The sequence below is a fragment of the Xenopus tropicalis genome, chromosome 9, assembly GCF_000004195.4.
Source record: "Xenopus tropicalis strain Nigerian chromosome 9, UCB_Xtro_10.0, whole genome shotgun sequence".
NCBI lineage: Eukaryota > Metazoa > Chordata > Amphibia > Anura > Pipidae > Xenopus > Xenopus tropicalis.
Window position 1 is genome coordinate 70,804,554 of NC_030685.2, and position 18,564 is coordinate 70,823,117.

Sequence of the window (18,564 nt, forward strand, 5' to 3'; positions counted from 1 at the left end):
GGGCTCTAAGGGATTTTTTTTTTATAACTAGCTATATTTTATTTTGAGTGATAAATCTATTTATGTTTTATTACCTCTTTAAGTGAAAAACTACAGAATTATTTTATAACTTTTTATAAGGGGGCCCCAATGACCTGTAGCATAGTGTAAGGAATCAGGGCTTGGAGGGCTAGGAGGGCACCCCTCCCCTTACTCATTGACTGGGGGGGAATGATTATACAAGGAAACATAGGCCTAGCTCTTCAGATGGTTTTGGATGACGGGAGGAACAGCAGTTCACAACGTCCCACCTTCCCTCCCTATGAGGCAGTAGGTGTTGCAGTTGGAAGAGGGTACTTTTATTAAGATCCCCAGGAGAAGTTAAATGGGGTGTTTAACAAGTAGTGTAAGTAGCTCTATCCCTAAAAAATAGAGCCAGATTATCCAGATTGGGTGGGACTCTCATTGGAGGATTCCCTTGCACTTACTAACCCAGATAAATTGGGCACTGTTGCTTTAAAAATCCAACTTGCATATAGTATGTTTCAACAACAGTGTTTTGATCCTCTTTAAAGGAAATGCAAACTCTCTCTCAAGAAATTAAAGCAAATATGCTCCGAGTGCTCTTATGAACACTTTTAAAATTTATATTAGTACTTTTTTTTTTCGTTTTCAAGATATTAGCAATTTTACATGTAAATATAATCAAATTGAAACTACAGCGCCATCTTCTGGTCATTTTTTCCAACTGAGCTTTTTTCTCTTGACTGCCAGCCCATTTGTTATATTAGCGGTGTAAAAGTTGCTAATATCTTGAAAACAATGAATTAACAATAAATTGCAAAAGTGCTCAGAAGAGCGCTCTGAGCATTTATTTTACATTCATTTATATTGAGGGTTTAAGTTTCCTTTAATATTTCATCTCACATGCATGGTCAGAAATCAGAGTACAAAGGGAGTATCCTGCGTTTTGATTGAATGATGTGTACATCAGTAAAAAGAGGATCTTTTGCGGTTGTTTATATGTATTTTGTGGTCACAACCTCATTGCACCCCCGCCTAATGGTTTACAATTTAGTGGTTGAGCACAACTTTCCCTTTTTCTTGTGTTATTGTTTATACAGGAGCAGTGGCCAGCTCCATGTTGTAGCCCCCACTATTCCCAGCTACAGTCAGGTGATCCCAATGGAGCCAATAAAAGGGCAACCATATGGGAGTTTTAACCTTATAAGCAAGCATGTTGCAGGTAAAACTTAGTCCCTTTGCTCCTAAATTGACCTAAATTACTTATATAGGTCAGTGTAGGACTGGCCAGAAGGGATGACTTTGACGTAGTTGGCCAGCTTGAAGTATATTGCAATGTACGGACAAACAATCCATCTTTTGGGTCTGGGGGGGGGGGAAGGCATTTCTTAGTAGCTGAATGCACAGAAATGTCCTATTTCTACATATTGATAATGGGTGAGTGCAGAGGATCTTTTGCGGTCGTTTATTTTATCTCACATGCATGGTCAGAAATCAAAGGGAGCATCCTGCGTTTTGATTAAAGGATGTGTACATCAGTAAAAAGATGAGGCCTACGGAGCCATCTGAGCCACATATCCAGATAAAGTTTGCTCCATCCGTATGGAGTCAATTTTTGATCCATCAGGTAAACATGGGCACATCTCCTTACAGACACCCATTGTTGTTAACCTATAGGGAGAGGAACATAGGGTGATAAAAGCTAGTAAATGGGGTGAGGATACTTGTATAATAAATAATAAATAATACAAATAAATATATTAAATAATGTATGTTTTTAGAATCTGGGTCTTCCAAACTCAAATGGACTACAGCTCCCAGCATGCCTTAATCTTCATAATATGTAACATTATTCTGGCATTTGTAGTCCAGCAACAGCTAAGTAAAGTTTGGTTGACCAGTGCAGTACTGCAGGGTTTAGTACCTCTATAACATATTTTCCTGGGTTCCCTGATGGCAGCAAATAATGGGTTAATTTCCTTATCATGAGATTGGACAGGCTTAACAAGTGACCAATTACAGAAGACCTAATAACTCTCCAGCCTCTTTTTTTTCTTGTCTGCTGAGTTTGGATGGGCTTTTTTCTTTTTTTCACCTTGGTCATTGTTGGCCCTTTTACCTCTGCAAAAGGTATCCACATGTCTCTCTGCCTGAGGATCTCCCTCCTTCTATCCTGTGTTTGCATGGAGAGACACGTAAGGCTCCATCTTTGCAGTGGGGAAGGTGCGGAGAAGTCCTTTTGCGTTGTGCCAATTTGCGTTACATTCCATTGGAATGTGGAAGTGATGTTGATTTTGATTTGAGTTTCTTTGTGGTGCCAAAGTATGTATGTGTGTATGTATATCTTTATTTTTAAAGCGCTATTTATGTACGCAGCGCTGTACAGTAGAATACATTAATACAAACAGGGGGTTATTAAGATAATAATAGATAAATACAAAGTATAACAATAAATACAGATAAATACAAGATAAATACAGCTGCAACAAGTTAAGAGTCAGGGACACAAGAGGATGGAGGTCCCTGCCCTGTAGAGCTTACAATCTATATGGGAGTAGGTTTAAAATGTTGGTGCTTCTGCTTCTGCCTGCCCTGATTTGCTTAGCTGCTGTTGTTTTCTTATTTTACCCTCTGCTGGTAAACCTTCAGTATTTTAGTTTTTGGCATTTCTTCCTATCTGTGGGTTTTTTCTAATAGGCTCTGATTTTATTAGCCCATTGCCATGGAGGATTCTCCCACTGCCTGTAATGCACATTGTTTAGATTCTAGGTTAGAACATTTTTTTAAAAACATTTTATTCTTTACTTTTTATTTTATTTTCTAGACTCTATACCAGGAATTCACTCTCCGCTAGAGAAGAAGAAAGGAGTGGTTCAAAGAACCCCTGGGCAGTGAGACCTATGGAAGAGTGCAGAGCATATCCTAATAGTTGTGCTGGGATTGCCTTACAGAGGGGGCTGGAGAAAGCAGAAAGGAATCACCAGATGTGCTGGATATGATTAAAAAGGCTGTAACAGAGGGTATGCCTTCTGCTGCTCAAGCCTCGTCTACTATCTAGAAAAAGACCTACAACAACTTCACCGAATAAGGGAAGGATGAGATTGATGGCAAACTTCCTGGGCAAGCAGAGTCTCAGATTTTCATAGTTTGTGACTTAGAGAGAGCAGTTCGGAGGCCACTTCCTTCAGTCCTTTCCCACACCTAAGGGCTGATTCACTAAAGTGCGTTAAAACGAGCGCTATTTATAGCATGCATTAAAAATTTTATAGCGTCTTAACGCACGATTCACTAAAAGGATACTTGCGTTCATTTAGACGCGATGCTGTTTGCGTTATTTAAGTTGTGAAGACTATTTTCATGCGGTATTTGATGGAACGCGCTAATCAACGCATGGCGCACAAATAGTCGCCGCATGCAAAAAACGCACGCCATATTAGCCATACACGGCATTACTTTCGTAAAACTACTTTTCTGAAAATGCCCATTTCCCTGCAAACTGGAGGCTGCATCACACTAGGGCCAACACAGACTTGAATAAATCCCACTGCAAAGTCCATATTGTGTTGCCAAAAGCTCATGAACTGTACTTTTCTATAATTACCGCCTGCTCCAAGTAGGGGTTCATTTTCGCACAGACAAATGCGATATTTAGCGCATCTAAGTGTTTGTGAATCATGCGTTAGTATTATTTCTGCACGCTAATTAATGCAATGCGGTAAAATTAATGCATGCGGTTGCGCGTAAATTAACGCATGCGATATGCGACTTAACGCATGCAATAATACATTAGTGGATTGCGCGTTTTTTTGTAAATAAAACTTATTGGCCTCTCTCCTTATAGTTTGTAAGCTCTTTTGGGCAGGGCCCTCTTCACCTCTTTGTATGTAATTCTGTATGTCCAATGTATGTAACCCACTTATTGTATGTTGGCGCTTTATAAATACACGCTAATAATAATAATGTTATTAAAGGAGGTTTCTTAATTTCATCTAACAAGAAAGATTGTTTTGCCAGCATTTTCTGATCAGGAAAGCAGATTCTCTGCACCTTTTGGATCCAGTGAGAAGCTTAAATTGTTCTTGGATTTGTAGTCCAGCAACAGCCGAGAAAAATTTGGTTGAGCAGTGCAGCACAGCAAGGTCTTGTACCAATTTAATCTTATGTAAATCTTTTCAAGTGAGAAGAGAAAGGTTGCATGCATGGGACTGAATTGTGGGGCAGGCAGCAGGGCCCACCGGGGTTTTTCTCAATGTACCAGTGGGCCCAGTGTCGGACTGGCCTACCAGGATACCAGGAAAACTCTCGGTGGGCCCAAGGGTAAGTGGGCCCTCCTGCTCCTGATCATTTGTCCTACTTCATGGCCATTCCCTATTTCTGAATACGAACAAAGAGAAGAAATAGATGGAAGGATAAATGCTAGCATGTAAATAAAACTTCTTGGAGAATAAAGTGGTTGAGTGAGGAAAGGAGGAAAAAATAGTTTGGAGAGGGGGCCCATGGTCTAAGGTTTTCTGGTGGGCCCCTGGGGTCCCAGTCCGACACTGAGTGGGCCAGTCCAATCGCAATATTGTTATTGTTGGGAGCAATATTGTTATATTGTGGTCTCCAGGATGTATAAACCTACATCACAAAAGGATGATATCTCTTTAAGCCTTCCAGCTGTAACATGAACTAGATGGAACTTCATGCTCAGCCTATTTATTATAGAGAGAGGGAACACAAAACACAGTTTCGCTCACTTTGCATATGCAAAACAGCAAGTCTGGGAAGGTTTCTCTGCACATACCGTAGCACGTTGTTTTGCTTATACACCTCTGGTTGCAGTTTGTGCCTTCCTCCAATGTTCAATGAGCTGTGCGTAATCCTTACTCATATCATACAGTACATAAAGTAGTACGTTGTGGTTTAATGACTTTTAAGGGCAATGGAACATAATGAATTTAGTGGCCTGAGATAAATGTGGACAACAAAACACCTAATTATATTGTTACATAGCAAAGCATGAGAATTACCTCAAGTTTGTCACTACAGTTGTGGGATCTGTTATCTGGAAACCTGTTATCCAGAGAGTTATGGGAAGGCCAAATAATAAAAAAATTTAAAAATGATTTCCTTTTTCTCTGTAATAATAAAACAGCACTTTGTACTTGATCCCAACTAAGATATAATTACCCCTTATTGGGGGCAGAACAGTCCTATTGGGTTTATTTAATGGTTAAATGATTCCCTTTTCTCTGTAATAATAAAACAGTACCTGTACTTGATCCCAACTAAGATATAATTACCCCTTATTGGGGGCAGAACAGCCCTATTGGGTTTATTTAATGGTTAAATGATTCCCTTTTCTCTGTAATAATAAAACAGTACCTGTACTTGATCCCAACTAAGATATAATTACCCCTTATTGGGGGCAGAACAGCCCTATTGGGTTTATTTAATGGTTAAATGATTCCCTTTTCTCTGTAATAATAAAACAGTACCTTGTACTTGATCCCAACTAAGATATAATTACCCCTTATTGGGGCAGAACAGCCCTATTGGGTTTATTTAATGGTTAAATGATTCCCTTTTCTCTGTAATAATAAAACAGTACCTGTACTTGATCCCAACTAAGATATAATTACCCCTTATTGGGGGCAGAACAGCCCTATTGGGTTTATTTCATGGTTAAATGATTCCCTTTTCTCTGTAAAAATAAAACAGTACCTGTACTTGATCCCAACTAAGATATAATTATCCCTTATTGGGGGCAGAACAGCCCTATTGGGTTTATTTCATGGTTAAATGATTCCCTTTTCTCTGTAATAATAAAACAGTACCTGTACTTGATGCCAACTAAGATATAATTACCCCTTATTGGGGGCAGAACAGCCCTATTGGGTTTATTTCATGGTTAAATGATTCCCTTTTCTCTGTAATAATAAAACAGTACCTGTACTTGATCCCAGCTATGATATAATTTATCCTTATTGGAGGTAAATCAATCCAATTTGGTTGATTTTAATGTTTATATTATTTTTAGGATGGAGATTCATATTATGGAAAACCCCTGGTCCCGAGCATTCTGGATAACAGGTTCCATACTGGTATAAGCGCATAATTGCACAAAACCATTGTCTATGTGATTTACCTACACAGTTGCAATTTCAATGCCTTGCTACAGAAGACTTTTTGTTGCCTGCAATTTAGCGTGCCGCTGGTGTAATCGGGAGTTTTAGCAATGTTTGTCCTATGTATGTTAGCTTTGTAAACAATTCTCATATTATTAGTGTAGAATAAGTCCAGAGGCTTGTTTTGGTTACATGCCTTATGTAAGCTTATGTATGATTAACATTGCAGTTCAAACATTAGCAGGATACTTATTACTTAGCAACTGCTATGTTGATCTGTGTTGTATCTCATTCTTATTCTGGAATGGGGTGTTGTGTGCCCTATTTCTTTTGTATGTGCTCTATCCTTTACATGGCATATGGCAACCAAGCTGATTCCAATGTTTTGATCTTTTAATACAGTGATCCCCAAACATTGGCTCGACACTGATGCTGTTCCAAGTGATCTCAAAGTAGGTGCCCATTTTTAAATTTCCAGCTTAGAGACAAATTTTGAAGCACCGAGAGACAGGCAGAGCCTCCTTTAGGTTAGCACAGGGCCGCTTAAAAAATCATGTGGCCCACAACAAAATTTTCTGGGCCCCCCTCCCACATGGTCCCTCTTCCAATGGCCAATCCCATACACAGTGCCCCCCATACACAGGGCCCCCCTAATTATGCTGGCCAGGGCCCCCCATACACATTGCTGCCCATACTCTATGCTGGCCAGGGCCCCCCATACACAGTGCCCCTATAGACAGTGCCCCCATACTCTATACTGGCCAGGGCCCCCAATCCACAGTGCCCCCATACACAGTGCCCTCATACACAGTGCCTCCCATACACCTTCTCCAATGGCTTCTTCAGGCTCCTCCGTTAGCGAATTCGGGCTCCTCTGGCGAGATACTTCCTGAACAATGCCTCTTCACTTGTGTCTCCACGCGAAAGGAGACAGGCCTTTTATAAGGTTGCGCCCCGTGCGCACTGATGTCACACGTAAGCACGGGGCGCAACCAATTGGAATACTAATGACAGGGCCTGTAATAGATTAAAGGGGGCCCAAGCTAGTCAGAAGACTGTAGCACGGCTGGGTCCCCTTTAAAAGTCAAAATTGCCCCCCCCTGTGCCCCCCTGAGCCGGCCCTAGGTTAGCAGACCACATGGGGCTCACATATAGCCAAGCACCGGCCTTATTTGCATCCCCAAAGAACTTTTTCCTGCTTGTGTGGCTCATCAACACTTTTTATATCTGAGTGTGGCTCAAAAAATTAAAATGGTCCAGCTTAACTTGCTTCTGTCACGTTCCTTACTGAAACATATGAGCTGGATGCCTTATGTCAGTGCTGTCTAACTTATTACATTTAGTCTAAAATACTCTGGAGGGCCACATCCGGCCCACAGGCCTCCAGTTGAACATCCCTGCCTTGTGTCATTGTTGCTGATGAGCCTTTTTCATGAAATCAGAAGCTTATGATGTCGTATCCTACTCACACTCCCAGCCCTGATAAAAAAAGCTATCATTATCACCTCTCTTTGGTGAATTGTTTTCCATGTGTAATGAAACAGTGATTCTAGTAATTCTGAATACAGAAGGTCACTTACTACCTATTAGGACAGCACAAAAATTGCTCTACTGTGTATTTTGATTTACTCCAAATTTTTCCACCATAATGTTGCACTCAGTATCTAGTAGAATTAAGTCTAAAACAACTGGACTTTTCTGAGTTTTTCTTGAAAACGTTTCACCACTCATCCGAGTGGCTTCTTCAGTTCAAATGACTGGTAGGGAATTCCCCGGTATTTAAACTCTTGATTGGAGTGATTGGATCATACCTTCTTACACCTGTCAGTTTCAGCTAACACCTAACTGAACAAGTTCAATGGAACCATTGTGATTGGATGTCTGTGACTCTACTACCATCAAGAGTTTAAATGCCGGGGAATTCCCTACCAGTCATTTGAACTGAAGAAGCCACTCGGATGAGTGGTGAAACGTTTTCAAGAAAAACTCAGAAAAGTCCAGTTGTTTTAGACTTAATTCTACTAGATACTGTATATCAGGACCTGGATGAATGAGAATCTTCATAGACAATGTTGCACTCAGCTTTACATTAATTTTGTGTGATAAATCTGTATAGCGGTGGTGTAACTAGCATGCTCCTGGCCCCCCTGTAAAAAAATCTTAGGAGGGGCCCTGCACACAGAGATCAAAGAGATCCCTACCAGGCCCCTAACCACCAACACCCCACCCCCAGCTGGCATCTTCTGCCCACTTTCCCCCCCCCTCTAGCAATTGGGATAGTGGCTGGGCAGAAGGGAGTTCTTCACCATGATAGAGGAAGCAAACTCTGCGGTCCAGGCCCCCCTGTGGCCCGGGTTCTTCTTCCTCTGTAGTTATACCACTGCTGCATGATTTTACAGTGTTGTGGGCCATTAAAGTGGTGATATATAGTGCATTCTAATTCCACTTTTTTTTATATGGCTTGCTAAAAAAAGCCCCTTATAGTCAGTGTCGGACTGGGCCGCTGGGTTGATGGGGAAGAATCCCGGTGCCCCTTGGCGGTCCAGATCCGATTCCCCCCAGGATGCTTCCGCAATTTGCCATCTCCCTCCCCCGATGCGCCACAGGTAAGGGCAGTGGCAGATTGGGAGATTAATCGCCCCGCAACAAATCTTCTTTGCCCTGGGCGACTAAATTCCCGCAATGCCATCCCACCTGATAGAATGAAAATCGCCGGTGGGATGGCATACCCGTTGCTGCGATGTCCCGCAGTCGCCTGAAGTTTCCTCTGAAGACAACTTTGGCCAACTGGGGGACATCGCAGCAACGCGTATGCCATCCCACCAGTGATTTACATTTTAGCTGGTGGGATGGAATTGCGGGGAGATTAGTCGCCTGCGACAAGGAAGATTTGTTGTGGGGCGACTAATCTCCCCATGTGCCACTGCCCTAAGTTTCTTTTAGGAGCACTCGGGTGTGGGGGTCGGAGAGTGTTGGGGGCCTCTGCGTGAAGGCGGTGGGGCCATTGGGGGGTGTAGGGGCCCGGTGGGCCCTGCACCCCCCAGCAGGGTCGGACTGGGGGGTGAAGGGCCCACCGGGGCTCGCGCCCCAGGGGCCCTGCAGGTGCCCCCGCCAGCTGTGTCCCCTAAGTCTCCCCCCCCCGCCGGGGCCCCCCACCCAACATCCCCCCAAGCGTGTGTAATTTAACGTGTCGGGAGGAGCGGTCGGGCAGAGGGAGCGCAGCAAGGGTCGGGTCTGGGTTGTCGGGGACCACTAGAGCCGGGGCCCACTGGGATTTTTCCCAGTGTCCCGGCGGCCCAGTCCAACCCTGCCCCCCAGTCCGACCCTGCTTATAGTCATGTGACTATAATTTTAACTGTTGCTGTTGTGATTTCTTTGGTGTAAAATTCCCCTTTTTTTTTGCACAAGGTATGAAAAAAATCCTAAAAAAATAATGTTTCTTATTTAAAGGTCCGGAATGAAATTGTACATCTAGTATCTATTTAAGGCTGTGTAATTATTTGTTTCAGCTCAGCTCCCCGGCATTAATTACGCTTTCTTGCCAATTCTTGCTGCCAAACTCTTGCTGAACAAATTGCAGAACAATGCCTAGTTTGAACGTTCACTATTAGATCACAATAAATTGTAGATTAAATGGAAAAGTCGTGTACGCGCACCGCCGTGCCGCAATTAGTCCTACTCACAACTCGTACAGTACAAAGTAATCTGAGCTACTAACGCACTACTGTTGGGAGCTTTTAAGATGTGCCTTTGTATGGGGAATGCCTGGGATAAACATATGTTGCTTTCATGTCAATTATAAAAGCTTTGCAAACAATTTTTTTCTTTTGCTTTGCTTAAGTATTATAAACGAATGTATCAGAATGTGCTTCCAAGGACAAAAGGGAAACCTTATGATTGGATGCTGGCTAGTCCTCTCCCACAGTTAGTTTTAATTGGCTTGGAGTCTGGCTGGGATCACAGTTGCCTGTGCAGTGCTGGAACAGTGAAGGGATATTTAACGTGGCTGCATATCCTGGATGGTTGCTCTAAGTTCCAGCGTTGCTGTATGAAGAGCAAACATGAGTCTGTTCGCAAGGAGGGTGACTTTACCCGCCATCACCCCGCTGGTTCTGCAGAAGAGGGTAAGGGTGCAGCATTATTTAGTTACATAGGGTTGAAAAAAGACCAGAGTTCATCAAGTTCAACCCTTCCGAGTAAACCCAGCACGGCTTTTGTTTCGTTTTAAAAATTTGCCTTTGTAGGTTCTGTCAATAATTTGTTTTAAGGTGACGGAGGGAGCGGCAGGATTCCATGTCTGCTGAAAGCAGCGACGTTGCTTATTAACTCACCTTAGAAGTGTAGCGTGGAAGGTTTGTTATTGTTCAGTGTCTGTCATTTATAGGGAATATTATATGCTATGTATTAATAACACACATATAATATATATTTAAACTAAAATTACTATGATTTCCATTGATATACTAACATTCTCTCTCTCTCTCTTTCCCTCTCTCTGTTTCTATCTACTTATCATCTCTCTGTCAGTCTGTCTTTCTATCTTCTGCTGATCAGTCACACTGCCAGTTTCTATCTACTAATAATCTATCTGTCTGTCTCTGTAGCTGTTCCTCTGTGTCTTTATATCATACGTCTGCCACTCTGACTATATAGCTCTCTGCCGTCTCTCTCTTCCTTACTTTTCTAAGTTGTATCAGATCTTTAGGAGAATGCCAGTTTTTAAGAAATTCGTATCGTATATAGGAAATGTGCAACCTTGGCTGCTGGGAATTGTAGTTCAATAGCAATAGGTCTATGCAATAGCTATGTGGGGGTAATTTATAAAGACTGGGCAAATTTTCACCTGGGCAGTAACTCATGGCAACCAATCAGGTATTTGCTTTTACTGCTTAACCTGCAACTGGATGAAAAAAACTAATCACTAGTTGCTATAGGACACTGCCAAGGTGCCAATAAATAATCCCCACTGTGTCTAGCATTGACTCCCATGCCTTTACTTTGTGTTTAATGAATGAAGTTCTGGTACTTTAATGGGGCTTATAGGAACATGCCCTCCTAGAAACTGGTAAAGGAATAAAAAAAGTGCATATTTTACATAATTCCTTGTAAACGCTATCTTGGGTCAAGGAGTTTGTTCAAAAAATGAACACGGGTTGCATCTCTAAATGTTAAGTGTTGGTCACCTTAAAAGGAACTTTTAGAATGTCTTTTTGTACATTTGTTTATTGTTATGTTGTATCTGTTGCACAGTTGTTTCTGTTATCTGGTTGTTAGGGCCCCTGAGAGTTTGTCTGCTTGAACAGAATGAAAAGCTATACAAAAACATGACAGCTGTGTGTTTCTTTATCTAGATTCATTGGCCTCATTGTGTGTGTGTGTGTAGGTAAATATAAATGTTATCCATATATATGAAGCACTTTGACATCAGAATGCAGGGTTTATAACTTAAAGATATAGCAGCAGTGACCGGCAATAACATAGGTGCTCTAACAGGAGCACTAACACAAGGCTACAGTTGGCAGCAGTGCAGCCCCTATATTAGTGCATGTTGGTCAGTTTGTGGATAAGTATGAGGAGTTTGTGTGTATTGAAATTTAGGATGAAACCAAAGAAGAAACTGGTAGGGAGACTGGTTGGATGTTGGGCGAGAGTTCTGATAGTTGGGCTGGTGCATGACAGTGAAGGTGATGGGAGTTATCCATGATAACCAAGGAGTGGGAGGGCAAGTGGGGCAAATACCTAGGGCTGTAGCACAGTGAGTCAAACATGTACTGAAGGCTTTGAGATTTGAGCATAAGAATGACTTGGAGTTGCTGGGAGTTGTGTCTGCCAGTGAGATGCTGGTGGGTGGGGAATGTAACTCAGATGCACAGGGGGGCTCCGTGCGCAGTGAAATTTGTGAGGGCGAAGGAGTGAGTGGGCCTGGTACTGGGAGACTGAAGGTGCGAGGAGTTGTAAGGAAAGACTTGTAGGGGAGCTGGTCAGATATTGTAATATTATTCATAATAATAAAATTACTTATACCTAATATTTTGTAATTAATAAATTAAATTGTATAAATTATACGGACCTGGAACTTATCCCTGAGGATGTAGAGAATTCTCTCTCTCAATATATATTTACAGTATGTGTGTGTAGGATTTAATTTATACCATGAACCTTAATATAAAAAATGCATAATACACATTGCCATGTTGCTACTTGCTGAATCAATGAACGCCCAGGTCTGTCTGTGTAGGGGGTTTGCATGTCCCCATATCTGCAGGGGTTTCCTCTCTCTGCCATTGTATCCTGTTACCAAAATGGATTCTAGTCTGTGCGTCTGTACAATGTGTTGGTATACAGTATGCTGGTACAGGTATGGGACCCATTATCCAGAATGCTTGGGACCTGGGGTTTTCTGGATAAGGGAACTTTCCATAATTTGGATCTCCCACCTTAAGTCTACTTAAAAATGATTTAAACATTAATTAAACCCAATAGGATTGTTTTGGCTCCAATAAGGATTAATTATATCTTAGTTGGGATCAAGTACAAGGAGAGAAAAAGGAAATCATTTTTAAAAATTAGAATTGTTTGATTTAAATGGAGTCTATGGGAGATGGCCTTTCCATAATTCAGAACTTTCTGGATAATGGGTTTCCGGATAAGGGGTCCCATACCTGTACTATATAAACACAATATATGAATAGCTGGTTAGGATGGTTGTGACCAAAGGATCCTCTTGTAGTTTTACTTAAGTCTGGGATACTTACTTTGGAGAGTTAAGGGGTGCATTCGTTTTGTATTAGAAATCTGATCTTTTGGAGAGATCACAATCTTTGCCCAATTTAGACGCTCAGGGCCAATGATGGAATTGTAACAGAGCCCTATGCAGGCCCATGGGGAGAGAAATGCATTTACAGGTTGATGCAGTCCTCACCTGACAGGAATTTAAAACTTGCCCAATAGATATCTGGCCGATCTTCACATATGGGTTTGGAAGGCTGTAAAAGAGGTACTTGCCCAAGGCAAATATGTCTTCTGTTTGTTCCTGGGATTGGGGCTCCAGTCCTTAAGGATATTAATGAGCTGGAGAGAGTGCAGAGACTGCAACTAAACTGGTTAAGGGGATGGAAGAGTTAAACTATGAGGTTAGACTGTCAGGGTTGGGGTTGTTTTCTCTGGAAAAGAGGCGCTTGCGAGGGGACATGATTACTCTGTACAAGTACATTAGAGGGGATTATAGGCAGATGGGGGATGTTCTTTTTTCCCATAAAAACAATCAACGCACCAGAGGCCCCCCGTTTAGATTAGAGGAACGGAGCTTCCATTTGAAGCAGCGTAGGTGGTTTTTTCACGGTGAGGGCAGTGAGGTTGTGGAATGCCCTTCCTAGTGATGTTGTAATGGCAGATTCTGTTAATGCCTTTAAGAGGGGCCTGGAACAAGCATAGTATCCAAGGCTATTGTGATACTAAAATTTACAGTTAATATTGATGTTTGTATATATAGTTTATGTATGTGAGTGTATAGATTGGTAAGTATAGGTTTGTGTGTGCTGGGTTTACTTGGAAGGGTTGAACTTGATGGACTGTGGTCTTTTTTCAACCCTATGTAACTATGTTTCTACTTACTACCCTCCCTTTGCTTGCCCCCCCATTCACCACAGCACCCACTGCCCTTCAACTCCCACTCACCTGTGGGCTGCCACCATAGCAGACTGATTCATGTGATATATTTTGCTGTAGGTTTGACCCCATAGATGTTTTAATAAGCTACTGACCCTGGGCTGATTGTGAGGATCATTTGCAATAGACTGGGGAAATGGTTCCCCCCATAGTGCCACCATCGGGTCTTTAAAGCATTCATTTGTGGGGTAGCGGAACGTTCCTGCCTTAAGAAATGGACCACAGTGGCCTATAGTAATTGGCAACACCAAAAGGCAGTGTGTGAAATGCAAAAAATGGTGTTTGTGCCTGTTCTTTGCACTTTAACCACTGTCTTCGGTTAAATAAATGACCCCCTTGTGTGTCCGAAGCAAAGTCAGACCCCGTACGGCCAACTTAAGATAAGGTTTCTGTCTCCTTTAAGGAGCTAATGGTGAATAGTGTATATTGCCTTTTCAAACAAGCAGAGAAAGGAATGAGTGTGCCTTTTAGCGAAGGGAAAAACCCTCTCCTTAACCCACTCATTTGTTTACATGCTGTACTTTGAATGGCAGCCAAAATAATCCAGCTGGAGAGTTCACAAGAAACAACATTGTACCCATATTGTATGCAATGAGCACAAGGCAAATAGATTTGCAGGAATGATTATATTTTAATAGAACATGTAAACAGTAATGTTTGTCGTCTGCAAACTGGGCAAATATTTAACTCTTTCAAGCCTCACATTCCCCAGGTTTTTCCTCCCACAATGCACCAGGAAAGGAATATTCGCTAATAAATGTGTTTAACTGCTAATAATGGCTAAAGGCAAAGTTAACTCTTTTTTTTAATTTACTGTTATCCTATTTGAGTTGTAGCACCGATGTAGGAATTGTTTTGTGGATTTGTTTCAGAAAGACTTCTGCTCGCTTATTTCTCCTGCTAATTACATTTATCAATGTTCTTCCCTTGCTACCGTTCTGCAGACAATGCATTGCTTATGTTTCCCAGAGAGAGGTATATTCCAGCCCCTTTAGAGAGAGGGACAATAAAGCTTCCCGAGGGCCCTCCCACACATATTTCCAGTCGTTTGATGCGTGCAGTTTTGTGATTTAACGGGATGATAGCATGAATTGCCATTTATTAAAAGAAAAACCCATCAGATTTCCCCTTTGCATTTCCAGCCATGCAAGCTATAAAACAAATATTTAACCAGTCCATTTATGCTTCATAAATAAACCATTTTCATAAAAATATACTATTTTAGTACAAGTATAGGACCCATTATCCAGAATGCTTGGGACCAAGGGTATTCCAGATAAGGTTTTTTTGTGTAATTTGGATCTCCATACCTTAAGTCTACAAAAAAATCAATAAATAATGAATTAAACCCAATAGGGCTGTTCTGCCCCCAATAAGGGGTAATTATATCTTAGTTGGGATCAAGTACAGGTACTGTTTTATTATTACAGAGAAAAGGGAATCATTTAACCATTAAATAAACCCAATAGGGCTGTTCTGCCCCCAATAAGGGGTAATTATATCTTAGTTGGGATCAAGTACAGGTACTGTTTTATTATTACAGAGAAAAGGGAATCATTTAACCATGAAATAAACCCAATAGGGCTGTTCTGCCCCCAATAAGGGGTAATTATATCTTAGTTGGGATCAAGTACAGGTACTATTTTATTATTACAGAGAAAAGGGAATCATTTAACCATTAAATAAACCCAATAGGGCTGTTCTGCACCCAATAAGGATTAATTATATTTTAGTAGGGATTAAATACAAGGTACTGTTTTACTATTACAGGGAAAAAGGAAATCAATTTAATTATTCAATTAAAATGGAGTCTATGGGAGATGGTCTTTCCATAATTCTGAACTTTCTGGATAATGGGTTTCCAAATAATGGATCCCATACTTGTAGTATGTGCTATTGGGTAATCCTAAATAGAAAATTGCCATTTTAAGAATTAAGGGGCCGCCCCCTGGGATCATAGGATTCACAGTGCACACAAACAGGCCAAGGCACACATACATGCTAGGCCCCATCAGCCAATGAATGGGCAGAGTTCTGCCTTTTACTCCCACACTACTTCCTGTTACAGTTAGAGCTGCATTATTTCCTGTCAGCTGATCTCTGAGGGAGCTCACAGCCCAGCACTAAATGGCGGCTCAAGGGAAAAGATGTACAACGGAAATATTTACTGATATATATATTCCAGTTTGGCGAGATTCTTTAATAGGTCACTTCACATGATATAAACTGGCTGTGAGATTGGGGGAAAGTTTTGCAAAAGTTTTATTGTGCAATATTGTTTAAAAATACAACCCTGATGCTCCTGGACTACAGCTCCCAGCATGCTTCAGGTTTCATATTATGTTACATTATGCTGGGATTTGTAGTCCAGCAACAACTGAGTAAAGTTTGGTTGAGCAGAGCAGTGCAGTGCAGCAGGGTTTACAAGCCCTTTGATGGCATGATCTCTGTATTATAAATACAAAATAATCTGCCAATGAGAACACTGATTCCCAGCACTGTGTCAGGCATCTTGCATTTAGAGATGTAATTTTTTTTTAAATTATATTACACTAGAATACAACATGGGGATAAAGAACTGTGCCAGATTTTCACAGACCAGCTGGGATTCTCATTGGAGGATTATTTTGCATTTTAATGCAGCCACTGGCTGTAGAGAGATGTGGAATAGTTTTGGAAAAGTTTTACTGTGCAATATTGCTTTAAGAATACAACGCTAATGTTGCTGGACTACAGCTCCCAGCATGCCTCACCCTTCATATTATGTAACATTATTCTGGGATTTGTAGTCCAGCAACAGTTGAGTAACGTTTGGTTGAGCAGTGCAGCACAGCAGGGTTTAGTTCACCTTTAATTAACCAGCTTTTATTATTATTGACACATTTTTTAGTACCAGTTTTCTAATGAATCTTGAATATTTTCAAAAACCCAAATTCAAATTTTGATAAGTCTGCCCCTTATTATCTGCCCTTAATATTGTTGGATAGTTTTTTTTGCAGGCGCAACAAATTTTTCCACTGTGAATTTTCACAGAAGTTTCGCAAACAATTCACCAATGGCAAAATGCAGAAATTTGCTACATAGTTACATAGTTACATAGGGTTGAAAAAAGACCAGTGTCCATCAAGTTCAACCCATCCAAGTAAACCCAGCACCCACAACCCACACCTACCAATCTATACACTCACATACATAAACTATAAATACAACCACTAGTACTAACTGTAGATATTAGTATCACAATAGCCTTGGATATTCTGCTTGTTCAAGAACTCATCCAGGCCCCTCTTATAGGCATTAACAGAATCTGCCATTACCACATCACTAGGAAGGGCATTCCACAACCTCACTGCCCTCACCGTGAAAAACCCCCTACGCTGCTTCAAATGGAAGCTCCATTCCTCTAATCTAAAGGGGTGACCTCTGGTGCGCTGATTGTTTTTATGGGAAAAAAGAACATCCCCCATCTGCCTATAATCCCCTCTAATGTACTTGTACAGAGTAATCATGTCCCCTTGCAAGCGCCTCTTTTCCAGAGAAATCAACCCCAACCCTGACAGTCTAACCTCATAGTGAGCTACGAATCCATGCCTGGCGAAAAAATTTGCTCATCACTACTTGTTATTAGTATCAGTAAGCCTGGCCAAACACTGGGCCACAAAAGAAGTCTTGAAGTAACTGAACCCTGATTATTGCCACTTCTCTAAGGGTTTCTGTATGTTTCGGTGGCAAAAACCTGTCTTGTCTATAATAACAACTGAAGTTGGCTTCAAGGGGCAACTAAAGGCCCCCATACACGGGCCGATTCTAGCTACTGATATGGGTCCCTTACACCGTTTCGGCAGCTAATTGCCCCGTGTATGGGGACTACCGACGGGCCTGCCCGACCGATATCTGGCCTGAAATCGGGCAGATATTGATCGGGCAGGTTAGAAAATCTAGTTGGATCGGGGACTGCATCGGCTCGTTGATGCGGTCCCCAGATCGACTTTGCCTATACCCATCATTATACAAAGGAAGCCTAAATTCCCACGATATTGTCCACCCGTAGGTAGGGATATCGGGAGAAGATCCGCTGGCAACATCGACAAACGAGTGGATCTTAAGGTGTATGGCCACCTTAATGCACAAGTTCTTATTGTGACCCCCCGTACCAAAAGCAGCCTCCATCCCTTCCACGTGTCTTTCCTGTTTTCTAGCAGTGAATGGAGTAACACCTGAGTTATTTCATACTTGGCTCTGATTTATTTTGAACTACAGATTAACTATATTTGTTAATCAACTATATGTTAATTGGCCATAATGACTTATCAGTGTTCAAAGGGCAGAGCTACTATCAAAGGTCATTTGTGATATGAGCTCTGTGCTGGCATTATGGCAACCTCTATTAAACCTCTATTAAACTGGGTCTTTGTCACCTATTTTACCATGTTGAAAGGTGTCACTGTCACTTTTTCTAAACTGCCTGCAACAGGTGCACGGCGGGTTCATTGAAAAAATGTACAAAATTTAAAATGAAATTAAAGAATTTGCAAAAAAACCCCAAAACCACGTAAAAATCCCCTGAAAACCTTTAAAACCATAAAACAAAGGAAGATCTTCTAGTTATAAAAAGGACCCCGCCTTTGACTTCTACATGATCTTGAAAGCTTTTAGATGGCATATTTTTGCTTTCAGATTTGTTTTGGTTTTGTTGCATAATAAATCATGAAGAAATCGCAAAAAAAACCCCACGCCAAGATTGTATTTTGGTGTAAATAAATACGGATTGTGAAAAATAATC

General features: G+C 41.4%; 1 protein-coding gene across 1 annotated transcript in view; it reads left to right on the forward strand.

Annotated features, from left to right (window-relative positions):
• Positions 1–10,044: 10,044 nt before the first annotated feature.
• grb14 (growth factor receptor bound protein 14) overlaps positions 10,045–18,564 on the forward strand; it is a 37,104-nt gene continuing 28,584 nt past the window's right edge. Inside the window, exon 1 of the mRNA XM_004917702.4 lies at positions 10,045–10,237. Within this exon, the coding sequence (XP_004917759.1) occupies positions 10,175–10,237 (63 nt within the window). The 5' untranslated portion in view covers positions 10,045–10,174. The remainder of the gene's footprint in view (positions 10,238–18,564) is intronic.